The 24,503-nt window shown below is 42.1% G+C and overlaps 1 protein-coding gene across 1 annotated transcript in view; it reads right to left on the bottom strand.

Annotated features, from left to right (window-relative positions):
- Positions 1-2,972: 2,972 nt before the first annotated feature.
- Positions 2,973-24,503, bottom strand: part of mpp4a (MAGUK p55 scaffold protein 4a) — a 48,077-nt gene continuing 26,546 nt past the window's right edge. Inside the window, exons 10-18 of the mRNA XM_052521827.1 lie at positions 24,381-24,439; positions 21,528-21,545; positions 21,150-21,191; positions 21,008-21,028; positions 17,376-17,423; positions 14,701-14,829; positions 8,245-8,338; positions 5,009-5,117; positions 2,973-3,705 (exon numbers count right to left, since the gene is read on the bottom strand). Coding sequence (XP_052377787.1) covers positions 3,562-3,705; positions 5,009-5,117; positions 8,245-8,338; positions 14,701-14,829; positions 17,376-17,423; positions 21,008-21,028; positions 21,150-21,191; positions 21,528-21,545; positions 24,381-24,439 — 664 coding nt within the window. The 3' untranslated portion in view covers positions 2,973-3,561. The remainder of the gene's footprint in view (positions 3,706-5,008; positions 5,118-8,244; positions 8,339-14,700; positions 14,830-17,375; positions 17,424-21,007; positions 21,029-21,149; positions 21,192-21,527; positions 21,546-24,380; positions 24,440-24,503) is intronic.

Genomic DNA, 24,503 nt, shown 5'->3' on the forward strand with positions numbered 1-24,503 from the left:
CCTCTCTGAACCGGACCTCTCTGAACCAATCACTAGCTGGTCCTCTCTGAACCGGACCTGCCACTGATGGGGGTCACTGGGGTCTGAACCGGACCTCTCTGAACCGGACCTCTCTGAACCGGACCTGTCTGAACCGGACCTCTCTGAACCGGACCTCTCTGAACCGGACCTGTCTGAGCCGGGCCTCTCTGAACCGGACCTCTCTGAACCGGGCCTGTCTGAGCCGGACCTCTCTGAGCCGGACCTCTCTGAGCCGGGCCTCTCTGAGCCGGGCCTCTCTGAACCGGACCTCTCTGAGCCGGGCCTCTCTGAACCGGACCTCTCTGAACCGGGCCTGTCTGAGCCGGACCTCTCTGAGCCGGACCTCTCTGAGCCGGGCCTCTCTGAGCCGGGCCTCTCTGAACCGGACCTGTCTGAGCCGGGCCTCTCTGAAGCCGGACCTCTCTGAGCCGGGCCTGTCTGAGCCGGACCTGTCTGAACCGGACCTCTCTGAACCGGACCTCTCTGAACCGGGCCTCTCTGAGCCGGACCTGTCTGAACCGGGCCTCTCTGAGCCGGACCTGTCTGAACCGGGCCTCTCTGAACCGGACCTGTCTGAACCGGACCTGTCTGAGCCGGACCTCTCTGAACCGGACCTCTCTGAACCGGGCCTCTCTGAGCCGGACCTGTCTGAACCGGACCTGTCTGAACCGGACCTCTCTGAACCGGACCTCTCTGAACCGGACCTCTCTGAACCGGACCTGTCTGAGCCGGGCCTCTCTGAACCGGACCTGTCTGAGCCGGGCCTCTCTGAGCCGGACCTCTCTGAGCCGGACCTCTCTGAGCCGGACCTCTCTGAGCCGGGCCTCTCTGAGCCGGACCTCTCTGAACCGGACCTCTCTGAGCCGGACCTCTCTGAGCCGGGCCTCTCTGAGCCGGACCTCTCTGAGCCGGACCTGTCTGAGCCGGACCTGTCTGAGCCGGACCTGTCTGAGCCGGACCTCTCTGAGCCGGACCTGTCTGAGCCGGACCTGTCTGAGCCGGACCTGTCTGAGCCGGACCTGTCTGAGCCGGACCTCTCTGAACCGGACCTCTCTGAGCCGGACCTGTCTGAACCGGACCTGTCTGAACCGGACCTGTCTGAGCCGGACCTCTCTGAGCCGGACCTCTCTGAACCGGACCTCTCTGAACCGGACCTGTCTGAACCGGACCTGTCTGAACCTGACCTGTCTGAACCTGACCTGTCTGAGCCGGACCTGTCTGAACCAGACCTGTCTGAGCCGGACCTGTCTGAGCAGGACCTCTCTGAGCCGGACCTCTCTGAACCGGACCTGTCTGAGCCGGACCTGTCTGAACCGGACCTGTCTGAACCGGACCTGTCTGAGCCGGACCTGTCTGAACCGGACCTGTCTGAGCCGGGCCTCTCTGAACCGGACCTCTCTGAACCGGACCTGTCTGAGCCGGACCTGTCTGAACCGGACCTGTCTGAGCCGGACCTCTCTGAGCCGGACGTCTCTGAGCCGGACGTCTCTGAGCCGGACGTCTCTGAGCCGGGCCTCTCTGAGCCTGACCTCTCTGAACCGGACCTCTCTGAGCCTGACCTCTCTGAACCGGGCCTCTCTGAGCCTGACCTCTCTGAACCGGACCTCTCTGAACCGGACGTCTCTGAGCCGGACGTCTCTGAGCCGGGCCTCTCTGAGCCTGACCTCTCTGAACCGGACCTCTCTGAGCCTGACCTCTCTGAACCGGGCTCTGAACCGGGCCTCTCTGAACCGGACCTCTCTGAGCCGGACCTCTCTGAACCGGGCCTCTCTGAGCCTGACCTCTCTGAACAGGACCTCTCTGAGCCGGGCCTCTCTGAGCCGGACCTGTCTGAGCCGGACCTCTCTGAGCCTGACCTGTCTGAGCAGGACGTCTCTGAGCCTGACCTCTCTGAGCCTGACCTGTCTGAGCAGGACGTCTCTGAGCCTGACCTGTCTGAGCAGGACGTCTCTGAGCCGGACCTCTCTGAGCCTGACCTGTCTGAGCAGGACATCTCTGAGCCGGACCTCTCTGAGCCTGACCTGTCTGAGCAGGACGTCTCTGAGCCGGACCTCTCTGAGCCTGACCTGTCTGAGCAGGACGTCTCTGAGCCGGACCTCTCTGAGCCTGACCTGTCTGAGCAGGACGTCTCTGAGCCGGACCTCTCTGAGCCTGACCTGTCTGAGCCGGACCTCTCTGAGCCTGACCTGTCTGAGCAGGACGTCTCTGAGCCGGACTCTCTGAGCTTAATCTGTCTGACCTGGGCCTCTCTGAGCTGAATCTGTCTGTCTATGTTTGTCTACCACCCCACTACCACTATCAGATTAGAGCCACAAAGGACACTAGACATCTACCACCCCACTACCACTATCAGATTAGGCAATGTAGCCTATGTGTTTTTGTCCCCACAACGTTGAAATCACCATCACTAATTAACTTGTCATTTTTGCAGATGAAGTGTTTCAGTTAGTAATGTATCAATATGTACTGTTTGCGGATTAGCTATGATATAGCCTGTGAATTTATACTGTAGCACAACTTTGGATTTCACCCCCATCTCAAAATCAAATGATTTTGACTATTTGGGAGTTTTTAGTGAGTTTATTTTTCTCCGCCTGCTTTGGCCATGCAGTGCGCCTCGCAAAGTGATTGCTTGTCCTCGTTATGAAATTATCAACTGTACCCTGTATATCTAAAAAAAAACGACCATATACACTGATTGTTTATCGGAAAACGACCACGACTAGTGCGGATGGTGAACCTGTGCAATCAAAAATATATAATATAATAATAATAATAATAATATATGCCATTTAGCAGACGCTTTTAAAGCGACTTACAGTCATGTGTGCATACATTCTACGTATGGGTGGTCCCGGGAATCGAACCCACTACCCTGGCGTTACAAGCGCCATGCTCTACCAACTGAGCTACAGAAGGACCCCATTCAGTAGGTTTCAACCAGATGAAAGTTGTGTCTCAGATTTATTTTATTCTGGTAAAAACACACAATAACCAATTACATAGGTTTGTCACTAAACTAATAAAGCCTTATATCACGCAAGACATTTGAGGATTTCAATGCTGAAGGTGCCGCGAGATCAGGACCACGCTGCCTTCCATTGACCTGAATGTTGGTCACTGAAGGAAAGGACGCGTCGGTTTACACAAAAGATGAGGTATTTTTGGGAAATGGTAGAAAGACCACGCTGCCTTCCATTGACCTGAATGTTGGTCAGCGGGCCGAAGCTGGGCACAGCCCGCAGTTTAACTAGGCTACTGTTATTGGCTGGATTTTGTTTCAGCAAAATGAAGATCAATGGATGTCGATACAGTTACCCTGTGTACCCAGTTACACGCGACACTGAAGGAAAGGACGTGTCGGTTTACACAAAAGATGAGGTATTTTTTGGGGGGGAAATGGTAGAAAGAAAGTATGAGCAAAACATTTGATTAAATCTGCGATTTGTAACAGTACTATCTTAAATATTTGAATCGCGACCGATGCGTACCGATGAATCTTTACAACCCTAATTATTTAGCCGGACAGTGACAACACATTCATCTCACTTTAAAAGGTCTGTTGACAACACAGCTGGTGATGACGCGTGCATCCCTCCGTGTCTGTCTCAGTCGTTCTGAACTGGGAGGCTTTATAAAGATGACATAAGGCTTGAACTTCTTATTCCTCACGGACAGGATGCTCTGAAAGACACAATACATACACACATACTGTATAAAAGGCAGTTATATCCAGTTGAAGTTGGACGTTTACACACTTAGGTTGGAGTCACAAACTTGTTTTTTCAACCACTCCACAAATTCCTTGTTAACAAACTATAGTTTTGGTAAGTCGGTTAGGACATCTACTTTGTGCATGACACAAGTAATTTTTCCAGCAATTATTTACAAACAGATTATTTCACTTATAATTCACTGTATCACAATTCCAGTGGGTCAGAAGTTTACATACACTAAGTTGACTGTGCCTTTAAACAGCTTGGACAATTCCAGAAAATGATGTCATGGCTTTAGAAGCTTCTGATAGGCTAATTGACATAATTTGAGTCTATTGGTGGTGTACTGTCGTAGCAGAATCAGAATTAGTTAGGTAACATTGATAAATAAGATGTTTTATTTACTTTCATAAATATGCTTATGTGGGCAAGTCACTTGGGGCCCTGAGAGAGGTCAGGATTGTCTTCATATGTGAGGGTATCTGTTAAACCTTGTGAAGGGCTCCACAAGGTCTGTACTCCACTCACTCCCTCCTTTTCCCATTGGGGGTGGTATGGCAGTGTCTGGAACCATTGTATGTCCCCTCTGATGTTGCCCTTATCTTGACCTAGTATATGACCTAGAGGCTCACTCTCCTCCGTGAGCTTGTCAAGGTATTTGAGATGGATTTATCTAGAATTGACAATTGATATATGCCATTGGATGAGGTAATGTTTTGGTACTATGTTGTACCAAAAACAAGAACTTCGTTTAGGAGACCAATCTGAACAATAATTTATAGATAATGCTGTCTGGCTCTAAAATATCTCAGTTGCCATTATGGTGACACTCTCAGAAATAATTTATAGACACTGAATTGATCTGAGAGTCAAAGGGCTATGGGGTGAAGCTCAAGTTAAACAATTTAAAGGCAATGCTACCAAATACTAATTGAGTGTATGTAAACGTATGCCCCACTGGGAATGTGATGAAAGAAATCAAATCTGAAATAAATAATTCTCTCTACTATTATTCTGACATTTCACATTCTTAAAATAAAGTGGTGATCCTAACTGACCTAAGACAGGGAATGTTTACTCAAATTAAATGTCAGGAATGGTGAAAAACTGAGTTTAAATGTATTTGGCGAAAGGTGTATGTAAACTTCTGACTTCAGCTCTATTAGCAACTTAATTTTAATCCCATTTTTACTATTTAACAATGAATCATTTTTCCTGCTGTGATAAAAAAAACCTTCCTATAGATACAAGAATTAAGGAATATAACTTACATGTGGCTCAGTGTCAATAACACACATCCTTCCACTGTCTATCACGTCTTTGACAGCATCAATACTGGTCCCATATAGATGTCCTTTATATTCACCATACTCCAGGAACCTAGGACAGACCAAAGATACTCTATAAAACTCATGAACTGTATTACAACTATATTACAACCGCGTATATAACAACTATGATAAACCCATGAAATCCCCCAGTGGATTCTGTTTCATCTCTTATGAAATTACTGTTGATTCAGAAACAGGAAGTAAGGTCAATCCTGCCAGGTCGCAAGGTCAATCCTGCCAGGTCGCGAGGTCAATCCTGCCAGGTCGCGAGGTCAATCCTGCCAGGTCGCAAGGTCAATCCTGCCAGGTCGCAAGGTCAATCCTGCCAGGTCGCAAGGTCAATCCTGCCAGGTCGCAAGGTCAATCCTGCCATGTCGCAAGGTCAATCCTGCCAGGTCGCAAGGTCAATCCTGCCAGGTCGCATGGTCAATCCTGCCAGGTCGCAAGGTCAATCCTGCCAGGTCGCAAGGTCAATCCTGCCAGGTCGCAAGGTCAATCCTGCCAGGTCGCAAGGTCAATCCTGCCAGGTCGCAAGGTCAATCCTGCCAGGTCGCAAGGTCAATCCTGCCATGTCGCATGGTCAATCCTGCCATGTCGCAAGGTCAATCCTGCCAGGTCGCAAGGTCAATCCTGCCAGGTCGCAAAAGAGGTTTCTAACTCCAAAGGGTCATTTTGTTACGTTACAGCCTTATTCTAAATCAAATCAAATGTATTTATAAAGCCCTTCGTACATCAGCTGATATCTCAAAGTGCTGTACAGAAACCCAGCCTAAAACCCCAAACAGCAAGCAATGCAGGTGTAGAAGCACGGTGGCTAGGAAAAACTCCCTAGAAAGGCCAAAACCTAGGAAGAAACCTAGAGAGGAACCAGGCTATGTGGGGTGAGCTCCAGTCCTCTTCTGGCTGTGTCTTTTTCCACATTTTGTTACGTTACAGCCTTATTCTAAAATGGATTAAATACATAATATTCATCAATCTACACACAATACCCCATGAAGAAAAAGCTAAACCGTTTTTTTAGAAATGTTTGCAAATGTATTAAATAATGTATAATAAAACCTTAGGTATTCAGACCCTTTGCTATGAGACTTGAAATTTATCTCAGGTGCATCCTGTTTCCATTGATCATCCTTGAGATGTTTCTTCAACTTGACTGGAGTCCACCTGTGGTAAATTCAATTGATTGGATATGATTTGGAAAGGCACCTGTCTATATAAGGTCCCACAGTTGACAGTGCATGTCAGAGACAAAAACCAAGCCATGAGGTTGAAGGAATTGTCCATAGAGCTCCGAGACAGGATTGTGTCGAGGCACAGATCTGGGGAAGGGAACCAAAACATTTCTGCAGTATTGAAGGTCCCCAAGAACACAGTGGTCTCCATCATTCTCCAATGGAAGATGTTTGGAACCACCAAGACTCTTCCTAGTGCTGGCAGCCCGGTCAAACTGAGCAATCAGGGGAGAAGGGCCTTGGTCAGAGAGGTGACCAAGAACCTGATGGTCACTCTAACGGAGATCTAGAGTTCCTCTGTGGAGATGGGAGAATCTTCCAGAAGGACAACCATCTCTGCAGCACTCCACCAATCAGGCCTAAAGTACTCTGACCATGAGAAACAAGAGTCTCTGGTCTGACGAAACCAAGATTGAACTGTTCGGCCTGAATGCCAAGCGTCACGTCTGGAGGGAAGCTGGCACCATCCCTACGGTGAAGCATGGTGGTGGCAGCATCATGCTGTGGGGATGTTTTTCAGTGGAAAGGACTGGGAGACTAGTCATGATCTAGGGAAAGTTCAATGGAGCAAAGTAGAAAGAGATCCTTGATGAAAACCTGCTCCAGAGCACTCAGGACCTCAGACTGGGGTGAAGGTTCACCTTCCAACAGGATAACAACCCTAAGCACACAGCCAAGACAACGCAGGACTGGCTTCGGGACAAGTCTCTGAATGATTTTGAGTGGCCCCGCCAGAGCCCGGACTTGAACCCCATCGAACATCTCTGGCAAATATGCTTCAACAAAGTCCTGAGAAAAGGGTCTGAATACTGATGTAAATGTACTATTTCATGTGTTAGGCTATATATATATATATATATATATATATATATATATATACAGTATATATGTATTTTCTTTACATTTGCAAAAATGTCTAAAAACCTGTTTTTGCTTTGTCATTATGGGGTACTGTGTGTAGATTGATAACGAACAATGTAATCCAGTTTAGAATAAGAGCGTAAGTAGCGTAACCAAATGTGGAACAGAAGCTCCTATCTGGGTACGAGTTACATTTGAGTCATGTAACAGACGCTCCTATCTGGGTACGAGTTACATTTGAGTGATGTAACAGATGCTCCTATCTGGGTACGAGTTACATTTGAGTCATGTAACAGACGCTCCTATCTGGGTACGAGTTACATTTGAGTGATGTAACAGACGCTCCTATCTGGGTACGAGTTACATTTGAGTCATGTAACAGACGCTCCTATCTGGGTACGAGTTACATTTGAGTCATGTAACAGACGCTCCTATCTGGGTACGAGTTACATTTGAGTCATGTAACAGACGCTCCTATCTGGGTACGAGTTACATTTGAGTGATGTAACAGACGCTCCTATCTGGGTACGAGTTACATTTGAGTCATGTAACAGACGCTCCTATCTGGGTACGAGTTACATTTGAGTCATGTAACAGACTCTCCTATCGGGTACGAGTTACATTTGAGTCATGTAACAGACTCTCCTATCGGGTACGAGTTACATTTGAGTCATGTAACAGACGCTCCTATCTGGGTACGAGTTACATTTGAGTCATGTAACAGACGCTCCTATCTGGGTATGAGTTACATTTGAGTCATGTAACAGACGCTCCTATCTGGGTACGAGTTACATTTGAGTCATGTAACAGACGCTCCTATCTGGGTACGAGTTACATTTGAGTCATGTAACAGACCCTCCTATCTGGGTACGAGTTACATTTGAGTCATGTAACAGACGCTCCTATCTGGGTACGAGTTACATGAGCAATTAGCGTTAAGTATATCTACAGATTTTTCACCTTGTCGGGATTCGAACCGGCGACCTTTCGCTTACTGGCCCAATGCTCTTAACCGCTAGTCTAAGAGGCAGGCTACTTGGAAATTACTAGAACTAACACATGAAACCAAATCACTAGCGTTACCTGTGGTTGCACACCATGTAATCAAACAGCTCTTTGGTGACAAAGTTATATTCTTTTCCAGTCCCCTCTCCATCTCTGGCTGGTCGCGTTGTGTCTGAGGACGATAAAACATCCATTACAACCCACCTCTATCACATCACAACAACACAGAGGATACATACAGTACAGAGATACATAGAGGAGACATACAGTACAGAGATACATAGAGGAGTCATAGAGGATACATACAGTACAGAGATACATAGAGGAGTCATAGAGGATACATACAGTACAGAGATACATAGAGGATACATACAGTACAGAGATACATAGAGGATACATACAGTACAGAGATACATAGAGGATGCATACAGTACAGAGATACATAGAGGAGACATAGAGGATACATACAGTACAGAGATACATAGAGGATACATACAGTACAGAGATACATAGAGGAGACATAGAGGATACATACAGTACAGAGATACATAGAGGAGACATAGAGGAGACATACAGTACAGAGATACATAGAGGATACATACAGTACAGAGAAACAGAGGAGACATACAGTACAGAGATACATAAACATAGAGGATACATACAGTACAGAGATACATAGAGGATACATACAGTACAGAGATACATACAGAGAGGAGACATACAGTACAGAGATACATAGAGGATACATACAGTACAGAGATACATAGAGGATACATACAGATACAGAGATACATAGAGGAGTCATAGAGGATACATACAGTACAGAGATAACAGAGGATACATACATACAGTACAGAGATACATAGAGGAGTCATAGAGGATACATAGAGAGACATACAGTACAGAGATACATAGAGGAGACATACATACAGTACATAGAGATACAGTACAGAGATACATAGAGGATACATACAGTACAGAGAAACAGAGGATACATACAGTACAGAGAAACATAGAGGATACATACAGTACAGAGATACATAGAGGAGACATACAGTACAGAGATACATAGAGGAGTCATAGAGGATACATACAGTACAGAGAAACAGAGGATACATACAGTACAGAGAAACATAGTACAGGATACATACAGTACAGAGATACATAGAGGATACATACAGTACAGAGATACATAGAGGAGTCATACAGTACAGAGATACATAGAGGAGACATACAGTACAGAGATACATAGAGGAGTCATAGAGGAGACATACAGTACAGAGATACATAGAGGATACATACAGTACAGAGATACATAGAGGAGACATACAGTACAGAGATACATAGAGGATACATACAGTACAGAGATACATAGAGGATACATACAGTACAGAGATACATAGAGGATACATACAGTACAGAGATACATAGAGGAGACATACAGTACAGAGATACATAGAGGAGTCATAGAGGAGACATACAGTACAGAGATACATAGAGGATACATACAGTACAGAGATACATAGAGGAGTCATAGAGGATACATACAGTACAGAGATACATAGAGGATACATACAGTACAGAGATACATAGAGGAGTCATAGAGGAGACATACAGTACAGAGATACATAGAGGAGTCATAGAGGATACATACAGTACAGAGATACATAGAGGAGACATACAGTACAGAGATACATAGAGGAGTCATAGAGGATACATACAGTACAGAGATACATAGAGGAGACATAGAGGATACATACAGTACAGAGATACATAGAGGATACATACAGTACAGAGATACATAGAGGATACATACAGTACAGAGATACATAGAGGATACATACAATACAGAGATACATAGAGGATACATACAGTACAGAGATACATAGAGGATGCATACAGTACAGAGATACAACCCACCTCTATCACATCACAACATAACACCACAGAGGATACATACATTACAGAGATACAACCCACCTCTATCACATCACAACACCACAGAGGACAACCACTAAAACACAATAACATCCAAGTCCAGTTATGTGAAAATGCATGTTCAGGGGCAGAACGACAGATTTGTACCTTGTCAGCTCGGGGGTTTGAACTTGCAACCTTCCAGTTACTAGTCCAACGCTCTAACCACTAGGCTACCCTGCCGCCCCATACAGTACAGAGATACATAGAGGAGACAGAGGATACATACAGTACAGAGATACATAGAGGATACATACAGTACAGAGATACATAGAGGAGACAGAGGATACATACAGTACAGAGATACATAGAGGAGACATAGAGGAGACAGAGGAGTCATAGAGGAGACAGAGGTACATACAGTACAGAGATACATAGAGGATACATACAGTACAGAGATACATAGAGGATACATACAGTACAGAGATACATAGAGGAGACATACAGTACAGAGATACATAGAGGAGTCATAGAGGAGACATACAGTACAGAGATACATACAGTACAGAGATACATAGAGGATACATACAGTACAGAGATACATAGAGGATACATACAGTACAGAGATACATAGAGGAGTCATAGAGGAGACATACAGTACAGAGATACATAGAGGAGTCATACAGTACAGAGATACATAGAGGAGTCATAGAGGAGTACATAGAGGAGACATACAGTACAGAGATACATAGAGGAGACATACAGTACAGAGATACATAGAGGAGACATACAGTACAGAGATACATAGAGGATACATACAGTACAGAGATACATAGAGGATACATACAGTACAGAGATACATAGAGGAGTCATAGAGGATACATACAGTACAGAGATACATAGAGGAGACATACAGTACAGAGATACATAGAGGAGTCATAGAGGAGACATACAGTACAGAGATACATAGAGGATACATACAGTACAGAGATACATAGAGGAGACATAGAGGATACATACAGTACAGAGATACATAGAGGATACATACAGTACAGAGATACATAGAGGAGACATACAGTACAGAGATACATAGAGGATACATACAGTACAGAGATACATAGAGGAGACATAGAGGAGACATACAGTACAGAGATACATAGAGGAGACATACAGTACAGAGATACATAGAGGAGACATAGAGGAGACATACAGTACAGAGATACATAGAGGAGACATACAGTACAGAGATACATAGAGGAGACATACAGAGGATACATAGGAGTCATAGAGATACATACAGAGTCATAGAGATACATACATACAGAGATACATAGAGAGATACATAGAGGAGACATAGAGGAGACATACAGTACAGATATACATAGAGGATACATTTACATTTTTTTTTAATTTTACATTTATTTACATACAGGCAAGTCATAGAGAACATATTCTTATTTACAGAGATGGGAACATAGAGGAGACATACAGTACAGAGGGGCAGAACGACAGATTTGTACATGTCAGTACAGGGTTTGAACATAGAGGAGACATACTAGTACAGACGCTCTAACCACTAGGATACATAGAGGAGACATACAGTACAGAGATACATAGAGGAGACATACAGTACAGAGATACATAGAGGAGACATACAGTACAGAGATACATAGAGGAGTCATAGAGGATACATACAGTACAGAGATACATAGAGGAGACATACAGTACAGAGATACATAGAGGAGACATACAGTACAGAGATACATAGAGGATACATACAGTACAGAGATACATAGAGGAGTCATAGAGGAGACATACAGTACAGAGATACATAGAGGAGACATACAGTACAGAGATACATAGAGGATACATACAGTACAGAGATACATAGAGGATACATACAGTACAGAGATACATAGAGGAGACATACAGTACAGAGATACATAGAGGAGACATACAGTACAGAGATACATAGAGGAGACATACAGTACAGAGATACATAGAGGAGTCATAGAGATACAGAGAGACATACAGTACAGAGATACATAGAGGATACATACAGTACAGAGATACATAGAGGAGACATACAGTACAGAGATACATAGAGGAGACATAGAGGAGACATACAGTACAGAGATACATAGAGGAGACATAGAGGAGACATACAGTACAGAGATACATAGAGGATACATACAGTACAGAGATACATAGAGGAGACATACAGTACAGAGATACATAGAGGATACATACAGTACAGAGATACATAGAGGAGACATACAGTACAGAGATACATAGAGGAGACATACAGTACAGAGATACATAGAGGATACATACAGTACAGAGATACATAGAGGATACATACAGTACAGAGATACATAGAGGAGACATATGGTCTGATTGTACTGTATGCTGTAACATTAAGATGGTCATTCACTGGAACTAAGGTGCCCAGCCCCGAACTATGAAAAACAGCCCATTTCCTCATCCACCAAACTTTACAGATGGCACTAGGCATTGGGGCAGGTAGCGTTCTCCTGCCATTTGACAAACCCAGATTCGTAAGTGGGACTGCCAGATGGTGCAGTCCGATTCATCACTCCAGAGAATGCATTTCCACTACTCCAGAGTCCAGCGAGCTTTACACCACTCCAGCCGACACTTGGCATTGTGCATGGTGATCTTAGGCTTGTGTGCGGCTGCTCGGCCATGGAAACCCATTTCATGAAGCTCCATACAAACAGGTATTTTGTTGACGTTGCTTCCAGAGGCAGTTTGGAACTCGGTAATGAGAGTTGCAACTGTGGACAGAGGATTTTTACGCGCTACACGCTTCCGCACTCGGAGGTCCCGTTCTGTGAGCTTGTGTGGCCTACCACTTCACAGCTGAGCCGTTGTTGCTCCTAGACATTTCCACTTCACAATAACAGCACTTACAGTTGACCGGGGCAGCTCTAGCAGTGCAGACAGTTGACCGGGGCAGCTCTAGCAGGGCAGACAGTTGACCGGGGCAGCTCTAGCAGGGCAGACAGTTGACCGGGGCAGCTCTAGCAGGGCAGACAGTTGACGAACTGGCATCCTATGACGGTGCCACGTTAAGTCACTGAGCTCTTCATTAAGGCCATTCTACTGCCAATGTTTGTCTATGGAGATTGCATGGCTGTGTGCTCGATTTTATACACTTGTCAGCAACGGGTGTGGTTGAAAAAGCCGAATCCACTCATTTGAATAGGTGTCCACATACACTATACAGTGGGGCAAAAAAGTATTTTGTCAGCCACCAATTGTGCAAGTTCTCCCACTTAAAAAGATGAGAGAGGCCTGTAATTTTCATCATAGGTACACTTCAACTATGACAGACAAAATGAGAAAAAAAATCCAGAAAATCACATTGTAGGATTTTTTTCTTAATTTATTTGCAAATTATGGTGGAAAATAATTATTCGTTACATGCTGAGTACTTAGCAGGACAGGAGAACGGTGAAATTCACGTACTTGTTGTAATAATGTGCCCCTGACTATCCGTACATTTTTAAATACAAGAAAATGGTGCAGTCTGGTTTGCTTCATAGAAGGAATTTTAAATGATTTATACCTTTTAACTTCTACTTTTGATACTTAAGTATAGTTTAGCAATTACATTTTTAACGTTGACACTTAAGTATATTTTAAACCCAAATACTTTTAGACTTTTCCTCAAGTAGTATTTTACTGGGTGACTTCCACTTTTACTTCAGTAACTTTCTATGAAGGTATCTATACTTTAACTCCAGTTTGACAACTGGGTACTTTTTCCAACCATTGAATATAAACATATGATACTAGACACTACAGATGGAATATAAACATATGATACTAGACACTACAGATGGAATATAAACATATGATACTAGACACTACAGATGGAATATAAACATATGATACTAGACACTACAGATGGAATATAAACATATGATACTAGACACTACAGATGGAATATAAACATATGATACTAGACACTACAGATGGAATATAAACATATGATACTAGACACTACAGATGGAATGTAAACATATGATACTAGACACTACAGATGGAATATAAACATATGATACTAGACACTACAGATGGAATATAAACATATGATACTAGACACTACAGATGGAATATAAACATATGATACTAGACACTACAGATGGAATATATATGATACTAGACACTACAGATGGAATATAAACATATGATACTAGACACTACAGATGGAATATAAACATATGATACTAGACACTACAGATGGAATATAAACATATGATACTAGACACTACAGATGGAATATAAACATATGATACTAGACACTACAGATGGAATATAAACATATGATACTAGACACTACAGATGGAATATAAACATATGATACTAGACACTACAGATGGAATATAAACATATGATACTAGACACTACAGATGGAATATAAACATATGATATAGACAACAGATGGAATATATGATACTAGACACTACAGATGGAATATAAACATATGATACTAGACACTACAGATGGAATATAAACATATGATACTAGACACTACAGATGGAATATAAACATATGATACTAGACACTACAGATGGAATATAAACTTACGAGGCACAGCTCCCTGGAAGGTGTGTGGGTTGAGTTTGATCAGTCTTTTCCTCAGTTCATTCACCCCGACACCAGAAGGACCTGTAGAAACACACCTCCGCCACAGACGGAAACTCCGCCGGAATCCCGCTGGAAACAACATAAACGACTACAAGATTTCATCAGCCCTACCATCCTACTACAGTAGATGTGATATCCCCAACCAACAACATAAGCTGTCAACAACAAGATAAACGACTACTAGATTATCATAAGACATGTACTAGAGGGTTTCAACAAGGAAGACTCATTTCTGTTTCAACCCCTACAAGTGACAAAGGACAGTAACAAATAATTTATCATCATAATCATCTAGATCTTCATGATACAGAACATAAACAATATATCATCAGCATGAGCTCCTCACCATACAACGAGGATGATCAGTCTGTCATCATCAACAACGGATAAACGACTACAGATTAATATCAACAACAAGATAAACGACTACAAGATTAATATCATCATCAACAACTGACAACATAAACGACTACAAGATTAACATCATCAACAACAAACGACTACAAGATAAACATCATCATCAACAACAACCGAGGTAGATTGGGATCAACAACAAGATAAACAACTACAAGATTAATATCATCATCAACATAAACGACTACTAGGTCATCATCCAACAACAGACTACTAGATTAAACTCATCAACAACAAACGACTACAAGATAAACATCAATCAACAACAACATAAACGACTACTAGATTAATATCAACAACATAAACGACTACAAGATTAACATCATCAACAACAACATCAACAACAACAACGACTACAAGATTAATCATCAACAACAACATAAACGACTACAAGATTAACATCATCAACAACAACAACATAAACGACTACAAGATTAATATCAACAACAAGATAAACGACTACAAGATTAACATCATCAACAACAACATAAACGACTACTAGATTAACATCATCAACAACAAGATAAACGACTACTAGATTATCATCAACAACAACATAAACGACTACTAGATTAATATCAACAACATAGACAACATAAACAACTACAAGATTAACATCATCAACAACAAACGACTACAAGATAAACATCATCATCAACAACAAGATAAACGACTACAAGATTAATATCAACAACAAGATAAAGATAAAGATTAACATCATCATCAACAACAAGATAAACGACTACAAGATTAAATATCATCATCAACAACATAAACGACTACAAGATAAACATCATCATCAACAACAACATAAACGACTATAAGATTAATCATCATCAACAACAAGATAAACGACTACAAGATTAACATCATCATCAACAACAAGATAAATTATCATCAACAACAAGATCAACAACTACAAGATCATCAACAACAATAAACGACTACAAGATAAACATCATCATCAACAACAACATAAACGACTACTAGATTATCATCAACAACAACATAAACAACTACAAGATTAACATCATCAACAACAAACATAAACGACTACAAGATAAACATCATCATCAACAACAACATAAACTAGATTAATATCATCAACAACATAACGACTACAAGATTAACATCATCATCAACAACAAGATAAACGACTACAAGATTAACATCATCATCAACAACAACATAAACGACTATATTAACAACAACTACTACAAGATTAACATCATCATCAACAACAACATAAACGACATACAAGATTAACATCATCATCAACAACAAGATAAAACTACAAGATTAACATCATCATCAACAACAAGATCAACAACAACATAAATATCATCATCAACAACAACAAGATAAACGACTACAAGATAAACTATCATCATCAACAACAACATAAACGACTACAAGATTAACATCATCAACAACATCAACAAGACAATCATAAACGACTACTAGATTATCATCAACAACAACATAAACGACTACAAGATAACATCAATCAACAACATAAACGACTACAAGATTAACATCATCATTAACATCATCATCAACAACAACATAAACTACAAGATAAACATCATCATCAACAACAAGATAAACGACTACAAGATTAACATCATCATCAACAACAACTAGATAAATCATCAACAACAACATAAACGACTACAAGATTAACATCATCATCAACAACAACATAAACGACTACAAGATTAACATCATCATCAACAACAACATAAACGACTACAAGATTAACATCATCATCAACAACAACATAAACGACTACAAGATTAACATCATCATCAACAACAACATAAACGACTACAAGATTAACATCATCATCAACAACAACATAAACGACTACAAGATTAACATCATCATCAACAACAACATAAACGACTACAAGATTAAACGACTACAAGATTAACATCATCATCAACAACAACATAAACGACTACAAGATTAACATCATCATCAACAACAACATAAACGACTACAAGATTAACATCAACAACAACAAACGACTACAAGATAAACGTCATCAACAACAACAACATAAACGACTACAAGATTAACATCAACAACAACAACAAGATAAAAGCTGTAAATCTATGGTGCATCGTTAGCTTACAGAAAAAGAAGGATGATTGATTGATAAAAGTGTCAATGAATTTGTCAATCAAAAACCATCTTACAGATGTAGATGCCACCCATCGCTCCTTCTTCAGCCTCTTCGGGATAAACTGGGAACATTCATTACAATGTTATTATCTACGGGGCATTCAGGAAGTATTCATACCCCGAGACTTATGACACATTTTGTTGTGTTACAGCCTGAATTCAAAATGGATTACATATATGTTTTTGTCTCACTCATCTACCCACAATACCTCATAATGACAAAGTGAAAACATGGTTTTAGATTTTTTTTTTATACATTTATTGAAAATGAAATACAGAAATATCGAATTTGCATAAGTATTCGCACCGCTGAGTAGCACTTTTGGCATCGATTACAGCTGTGAGTCTTCTGGGTCAGTCTCTAAGAGCTGTGAGTCCTCTGGGTCAGTCTCTAAGAGCTGTGAGTCTTCTGGGTCAGTCTCTAAGAGCTGTGAGTCTTCTGGGTCAGTCTCTAAGAGCTGTGAGTCTTCTGGGTAAGTCCATAAGAGCTGCGAGTCTTCTGGGTCAGTCTCTAAGAGCTGTGAGTCTTCTGGGTAAGTCCATAAGAGCTGTGAGTCTTCTGGGTCAGTCTCTAAGAGCTGTGAGTCTTCTGGGTCAGTCTCTAAGAGCTGTGAGTCTTCTGGGTAAGTCCATAAGAGCTGTGAGTCTTCTGGGTCAGTCTCTAAGAGCTGTGAGTCTTCTGGGTAAGTCCATAAGAGCTGTGAGTCTTCTGGGTCAGTCTCTAAGAGCTGTGAGTCTTCTGGGTCAGTCCATAAGAGCTGTGAGTCTTCTGGGTCAGTCTCTAAGAGCTGTGAGTCTTCTGGGTAAGTCCATAAGAGCTGTGAGTCTTCTGGGTCAGTCTCTAAGAGCTGTGAGTCTTCTGGGTCAGTTCATAAGAGCTGTGAGTCTTCTGGGTAAGTCCATAAGAGCTGTCAGTCTTTTGGGTCAGTCTCTAAGAGCTGTGAGTCTTCTGGGTAAGTCCATAAGAGCTGTGAGTCTTCTGGGTCAGTCTCTAAGAGCTGTGAGTCTTCTGGGTAAGTCCATAAGAGCTGTGAGTCTTCTGGGTCAGTCTCTAAGAGCTGTGAGACTTCTGGGTAAGTCCATAAGAGCTGTGAGTCTTCTGGGTCAGTCTCTAAGAGCTGTGAGTCTTCTGGGTCAGTTCATAAGAGCTGTGAGTCTTCTGGGTCAGTCTCTAAGAGCTGTGAGTCTTCTGGGTAAGTCCATAAGAGCTGTCAGTCTTTTGGGTCAGTCTCTAAGAGCTGTGAGTCTTCTGGGTAAGTCCATAAGAGCTGTGAGTCTTCTGGGTCAGTCTCTAAGAGCTGTGAGTCTTCTGGGTAAGTCCATAAGAGCTGTGAGTCTTCTGGGTCAGTCTCTAAGAGCTGTGAGTCTTCTGGGTCAGTCTATAAGAGCTGAGTCTTTCTGGGTCAGTCTATAAGAGCTGAGTCTTTCTGGGTCAGTCTCTAAGAGCTGTGAGTCTTCTGGGTCAGTCTATAAGAGCTGAGTCTTTCTGGGTAAGTCCATAAGAGCTGTGAGTCTTCTGGGTCAGTCTCTAAGAGCTGTGAGTCTTCTGGGTCAGTCCATAAGAGCTGTGAGTCTTCTGGGTCAGTCTCTAAGAGCTGTGAGTCTTCTGGGTCAGTCTCTAAGAACTGTGAGTCTTCTGGGTCAGTCTCTAAGAGCTGTGCGTCTTCTGGGTCAGTCTCTAAGAGCTGTGAGTCTTCTGGGTCAGTCTATAAGAGCTGAGTCTTTCTGGGTCAGTCTCTAAGAGCTGTGAGTCTTCTGGGTCAGTCTATAAGAGCTGAGTCTTTCTGGGTAAGTCCATAAGAGCTGTGAGTCTTCTGGGTCAGTCTCTAAGAGCTGTGAGTCTTCTGGGTCAGTCCATAAGAGCTGTGAGTCTTCTGGGTCAGTCTCTAAGAGCTGTGAGTCTTCTGGGTCAGTCTCTAAGAACTGTGAGTCTTCTGGGTCAGTCTCTAAGAGCTGTGAGTCTTCTGGGTCAGTCCATAAGAGCTGAGTCTTTCTGGGTCAGTCTCTAAGAGCTGTGAGTCTTCTGGGTCAGTCTCTAAGAGCTGTGAGTCTTCTGGGTCAGTCTCTAAGAGCTGTGAATCTTCTGGGTCAGTCTCTAAGAGCTGTAAGTCTTTCTGGGTAAGTCTATAAGAGCTGAGTCTTTCGTGGTAAGTCCATAAGAGCTGTGAGTCTTCTGGGTCAGTCTCTAAGAGCTGTGAGTCTTCTGGGTCAGTCTCTAAGAGCTGTGAGTCTTCTGGGTCAGTCCATAAGAACTGTGAGTCTTCTGGGTCAGTCCATAAGAACTGTGAGTCTTCTGGGTCAGTCTCTAAGAACTGTGAGTCTTTCTGGGTAAGTCCATAAGAGCTGCGAGTCTTCTGGGTCAGTCTCTAAGAGCTGTGAGTCTTCTGGGTAAGTCCATAAGAGCTGTGAGTCTTCTGGGTCAGTCTCTAAGAGCTGTGAGTCTTCTGGGTAAGTCCATAAGAGCTGTGAGTCTTCTGGGTCAGTCTCTAAGAGCTGTGAGTCTTCTGGGTCAGTCTATAAGAGCTGAGTCTTTCTGGGTCAGTCTATAAGAGCTGAGTCTTTCTGGGTAAGTCTATAAGAACTTTCCACACCTGGATTGTGCAACATTTGCCCATGATTTTTTTCCAAATTATTCAAGCTCTGTCAAATTGGTTGTTGATTAGATAACCATTTTCAGGTCTTGCCACAGATTTTCAAGCAGATTTAAGTCAAATCTATAACTCTATAAGTATCTCCAGTGTAGATTTGGCCTTGTGTTTTATGTTATTGTCCTGCTGAAAGTGGAATTCATCTCCCAGTGTCTGATGGAAAGCAGACTGAACCAGGTTTTCCTCTAAGATTGTTCCTGTGCTTTATCCTGAAAAACTCCTCAGTCCTTAATGATTACAAGCATACCCATAACATGATGCAGCCACCACTATGCTTGAAAATATGGAGAGGGGTACTCAGTAATGTGTTGTATTCTATTGCCTCCAAACATAAACACAAAGTAGTTGTAGTTTTACTTTAGTGCCTTTCAAAAAAAAATCTAAAAACATAATTCCACTTTGACATTATGGGTTATTGTGTGTAGGCTATTGACCAAAATAATCTACATATATAATCCATTTTAAATTCAGGCAGTAACACATCAAAATGTGGAAAAAGTCAAGGGGTGTGAATACTTTAATATTGTTTTATACCCTCCAAAAAAAATCTAAAAACATAATTCCACTTTGACATTATGGGTTATTGTGTGTAGGCTATTGACCAAAATAATCTACATATATAATCCATTTTAAATTCAGGCAGTAACACATCAAAATGTGGAAAAAGTCAAGGGGTGTGAATACTTTAATATTGTTTTATACCCTCCAAACCAAGAGAATACATACATAAATCACTACTACAGTAAACAGTCAAATGATAAATTGACAAAACGATTCAAAGCAAGAAATATGAATTGGTATATTGACCTTCTCTGAGGTCCTCTAGAATATCACAACGGTGGAAAATAAAGAGAAGAAAAAAACCCTCGTGAATAACGGTCTCTGTCTTTTCATCGTACAGATGAACCACAATACATACTGATGAACACTATATTGAAAGAAAACAGATAAATCTACAGAATCTATCAAAACCATGACTCTAATAAAAACTTACCTACCAGATTCAAAATCCTCTTCATCTAATAAAGACCGATCAAAAAAAACAAAGTGTTAATTCACTGCCTGTTATTACGTAGCAATAGTAGTTAGTATTCAACAGATTACTATAAGAGTGATATGGAATGAGGACGATGTGGTTACCTGCTATGGCACCATTCCCACTGTTGGTCTTAACGTCGTCCTCTGGAAGACAAAACACAAGGTCAAACAGAGATCCTGCTACTGTCTCGGTTAAGACAAATCCAAGTCCACACACACACAGAAAACGTATTTGTCTCGGTCAAGACAAATCCAAGTCCACACACAGAAAACGTATTTGTCTCGGTCAAGACAAATTCAAGTCCACACACAGAAAACGTATTTGTCTCGGTCAAGACAAATCCAAGTCCACACACAGAAAACGTATTTGTCTCGGTCAAGACAAATTCAAGTCCACACACAGAAAACGTATTTGTCTCGGTCAAGACAAATCCAGGTCCACACACACAGAAAGCGTATTTGTTTATATACTGTACGTACCATCACCAGCTATACTCACTTTAGGGTCAGCAGAGAAGACAAAGGAAACAGAACTCATGATAAAGACATTTGGACAACCTGACAAACACCGAACACGCAAAAGAGGGTGGAGCTTCGTGGTCCATATTTTACAGAAGCTCCATGTATCTTATCTAGAATTCATACTGTAGAGTGCTGTGACTTTGGATATTCAAGATCATTTACTTAACAAAGACTTACATGCTTCTGATTTAATTAATTTAAAAAAAATTTTTTTTATCCAAATGAACTGAACGAACCATTAAGGTGTTTTGACATAGACAGATCCCTTGAATTTACTGTATCAGTAGTTATCATCGACAATTACATCAACAATAGTCTTAATGAAAACATGTGAGAATTCGTTAAGGACGGGACTTACGATTCTCTCTTTCTTTTGAATTAGCCCTCTGGCTAATTATTTTGGCTGAGAAAACTCAGAATATGACAACAGGAAAAATATGCGCTATTCCTTTGGCAACACAGAATGAGCTCGTTATGGCATTTTCAGACCTCACGGTGGAGGCCGTTGTTTTATAGCTCAATGAATATACACTACCGGTCAAAAAAAAATCGCAAATATAAAAATAAATTTTTTATTTGTTTCTAACACTTTTTGGTTACTACATGATTCCATATGTGTTATGTCATAGTTGTGATGTCTTCACTATTATTCTACAATGTATAAAATAGTAAAAATAAAATAAAAACCCTTGAATGAGTAGATGTTCTAAACCTTTGACCGGTACTGTTCGCTTTGTCCAGGTGGGAAAGGGCGGTGTGGAGTGTGATTGAGGTTGCATTATCTGTGGACCTGTTGGGTCGGTATGTGAATTGGAGTGGGTCTAGGGTTTCTGGGATAATGGTGTTGATGTGAGCCATGACCAGCCTTTAGGCAGGTTATCTCCACTTTCTTGGCAACAGGGACTATGGTGGTCTGTTTGAAGCATGTAGGTATTACAGACTCGGTCAGGGACAGGTTGAAAATGTCAGTGAAGACACTTGCACGTTGGTCCGTGCATGCTTTGAGTACACGTCCTGGTAATCGGTCTGTCCCTGCAGCCTTGTGAATATTGACCTGTTACCAACCCTTAGTAAACTTTCGAAAAAAATTATGTTTGACTAGATACAATGCTATTTTACAGTAAACACATTGACACCAGATTTTCAGCACGCCTATAGAGAAGGGCATTGAACAAGCACCGGCACTTACATAAATGACTGATTGGCTGCTGCTGGTAAAACGTATCTGTTATGTCTTTACATCCCCTTCTATATTGTGTTTTGAGGGTTACATGTTATTTGTGTCATGGCTTTACACCCCCTGCTATAATGTGGATAAAGAGTTACCTGTCTAACAGAACACAGAGGGTGTCATGGCTTTACACCCCCTGCTATAATGTGGATAAAGAGTTACCTGTCTAACAGAACACAGAGGGTGTTATGGCTTTACACCCCCTGCTATAATGTGGATAAAGAGTTACCTGTCTAACAGAACACAGAGGGTGTTATGGCTTTACACCCCCTGCTATAATGTGGATAAAGAGTTACCTGTCTAACAGAACACAGAGGGTGTTATGGCTTTACACCCCTGCTATAATGTGGATAAAGAGTTACCTGTCTAACAGAACACAGAGGGTGTTATGGCTTTACACCCCCTGCTATATTGTGGATAAAGAGTTACCTGTCTAACAGAACAGAGGGTGTTATGGCTTTACACCCCTGCTATAATGTGGATAAAGAGTTACCTGTCTAACAGAACAGAGGGTGTTATGGCTTTACACCCCCTGCTATAATGTGGATAAAGAGTTACCTGTCTAACAGAACACAGAGGGTGTTATGGCTTTACACCCCCTGCTATAATGTGGATAAAGAGTTACCTGTCTAACAGAACACAGAGGGTGTTATGGCTTTACACCCCCTGATATAATGTGGATAAAGAGTTACCTGTCTAACAGAACACAGAGGGTGTTATGGCTTTACACCCCCTGCTATAATGTGGATAAAGAGTTACCTGTCTAACAGAACACCGAGGGTGTTCTTTAATGGAATCCTCCTCAAATATAATCCAGGTAGAATCAGGCATTCCCCAGGGCAGCGCTCTTGGCCCCTTACAGACACATGTACACATGGATTTCGTATTGTAGATATGTGGTAGTAGAGTAGTGGGCTGAGGGAACACACTTAATGTATTGTAGATATGTGGTAGTAGAGTAGTGGTCTGAGGGAACACACTTAATGTATTGTAGAGTAGTGGTCTGAGGGAACACACTTAATGTATTGTAGATATGTGGTAGTAGAGTAGTGGCCTGAGGGAACACACTTAATGTGTTGTAGATGTGGTAGTAGAGTAGAGGCCTGAGGGAACACACTTAATATGTTGTAGATATGTGGTAGTAAATACTTAATGTATTGTGAAAAGTGATATGGAATGTAATGTCATGTAATAATTTGAATTGAATATAACTGCCTTAATGTTGCTGGACCCCAGGAAGAGTAGCTACTGTCTTGGTAGGGGGATCCATAATAAACCCCAGGAAGAGTAGCTGCTGCCTTGGCAGGAACTAATGGGGATCCATAATAAACCCCAGGAAGAGTAGCTGCTGCCTTGACAGGAACTAATGGGGATCCATAATAAACCCCAGGAAGAGTAGCTGCTGCCTTGGCAGGAACTAATGGGGATCCATAATAAACCCCAGGAAGAGTAGCCGCTGCCTTGACAGGAACTAATGGGGGTCCTTAATAAAGAGTGGGAATTAAAACAGAGTGCATAGTATAGGTGATACTATAGGTGTACAGACAGTCTAAGAGTAGGATGTTAGTGCTGTTACTCACAGGGCTTGATGCAGGTGTGGGCCTGGAAAGGCTGTGACCACCATGTCTCCCTCTGTTTGCTGCACAATGGAGACCAGAGAGGTCAGGGGGTTAAAGCATCAACAACAACAACAACAACAACAT

The sequence above is a fragment of the Oncorhynchus keta genome, chromosome 7 (genome assembly GCF_023373465.1).
Source record: "Oncorhynchus keta strain PuntledgeMale-10-30-2019 chromosome 7, Oket_V2, whole genome shotgun sequence".
Taxonomy (NCBI): Eukaryota; Metazoa; Chordata; class Actinopteri; order Salmoniformes; family Salmonidae; genus Oncorhynchus; species Oncorhynchus keta.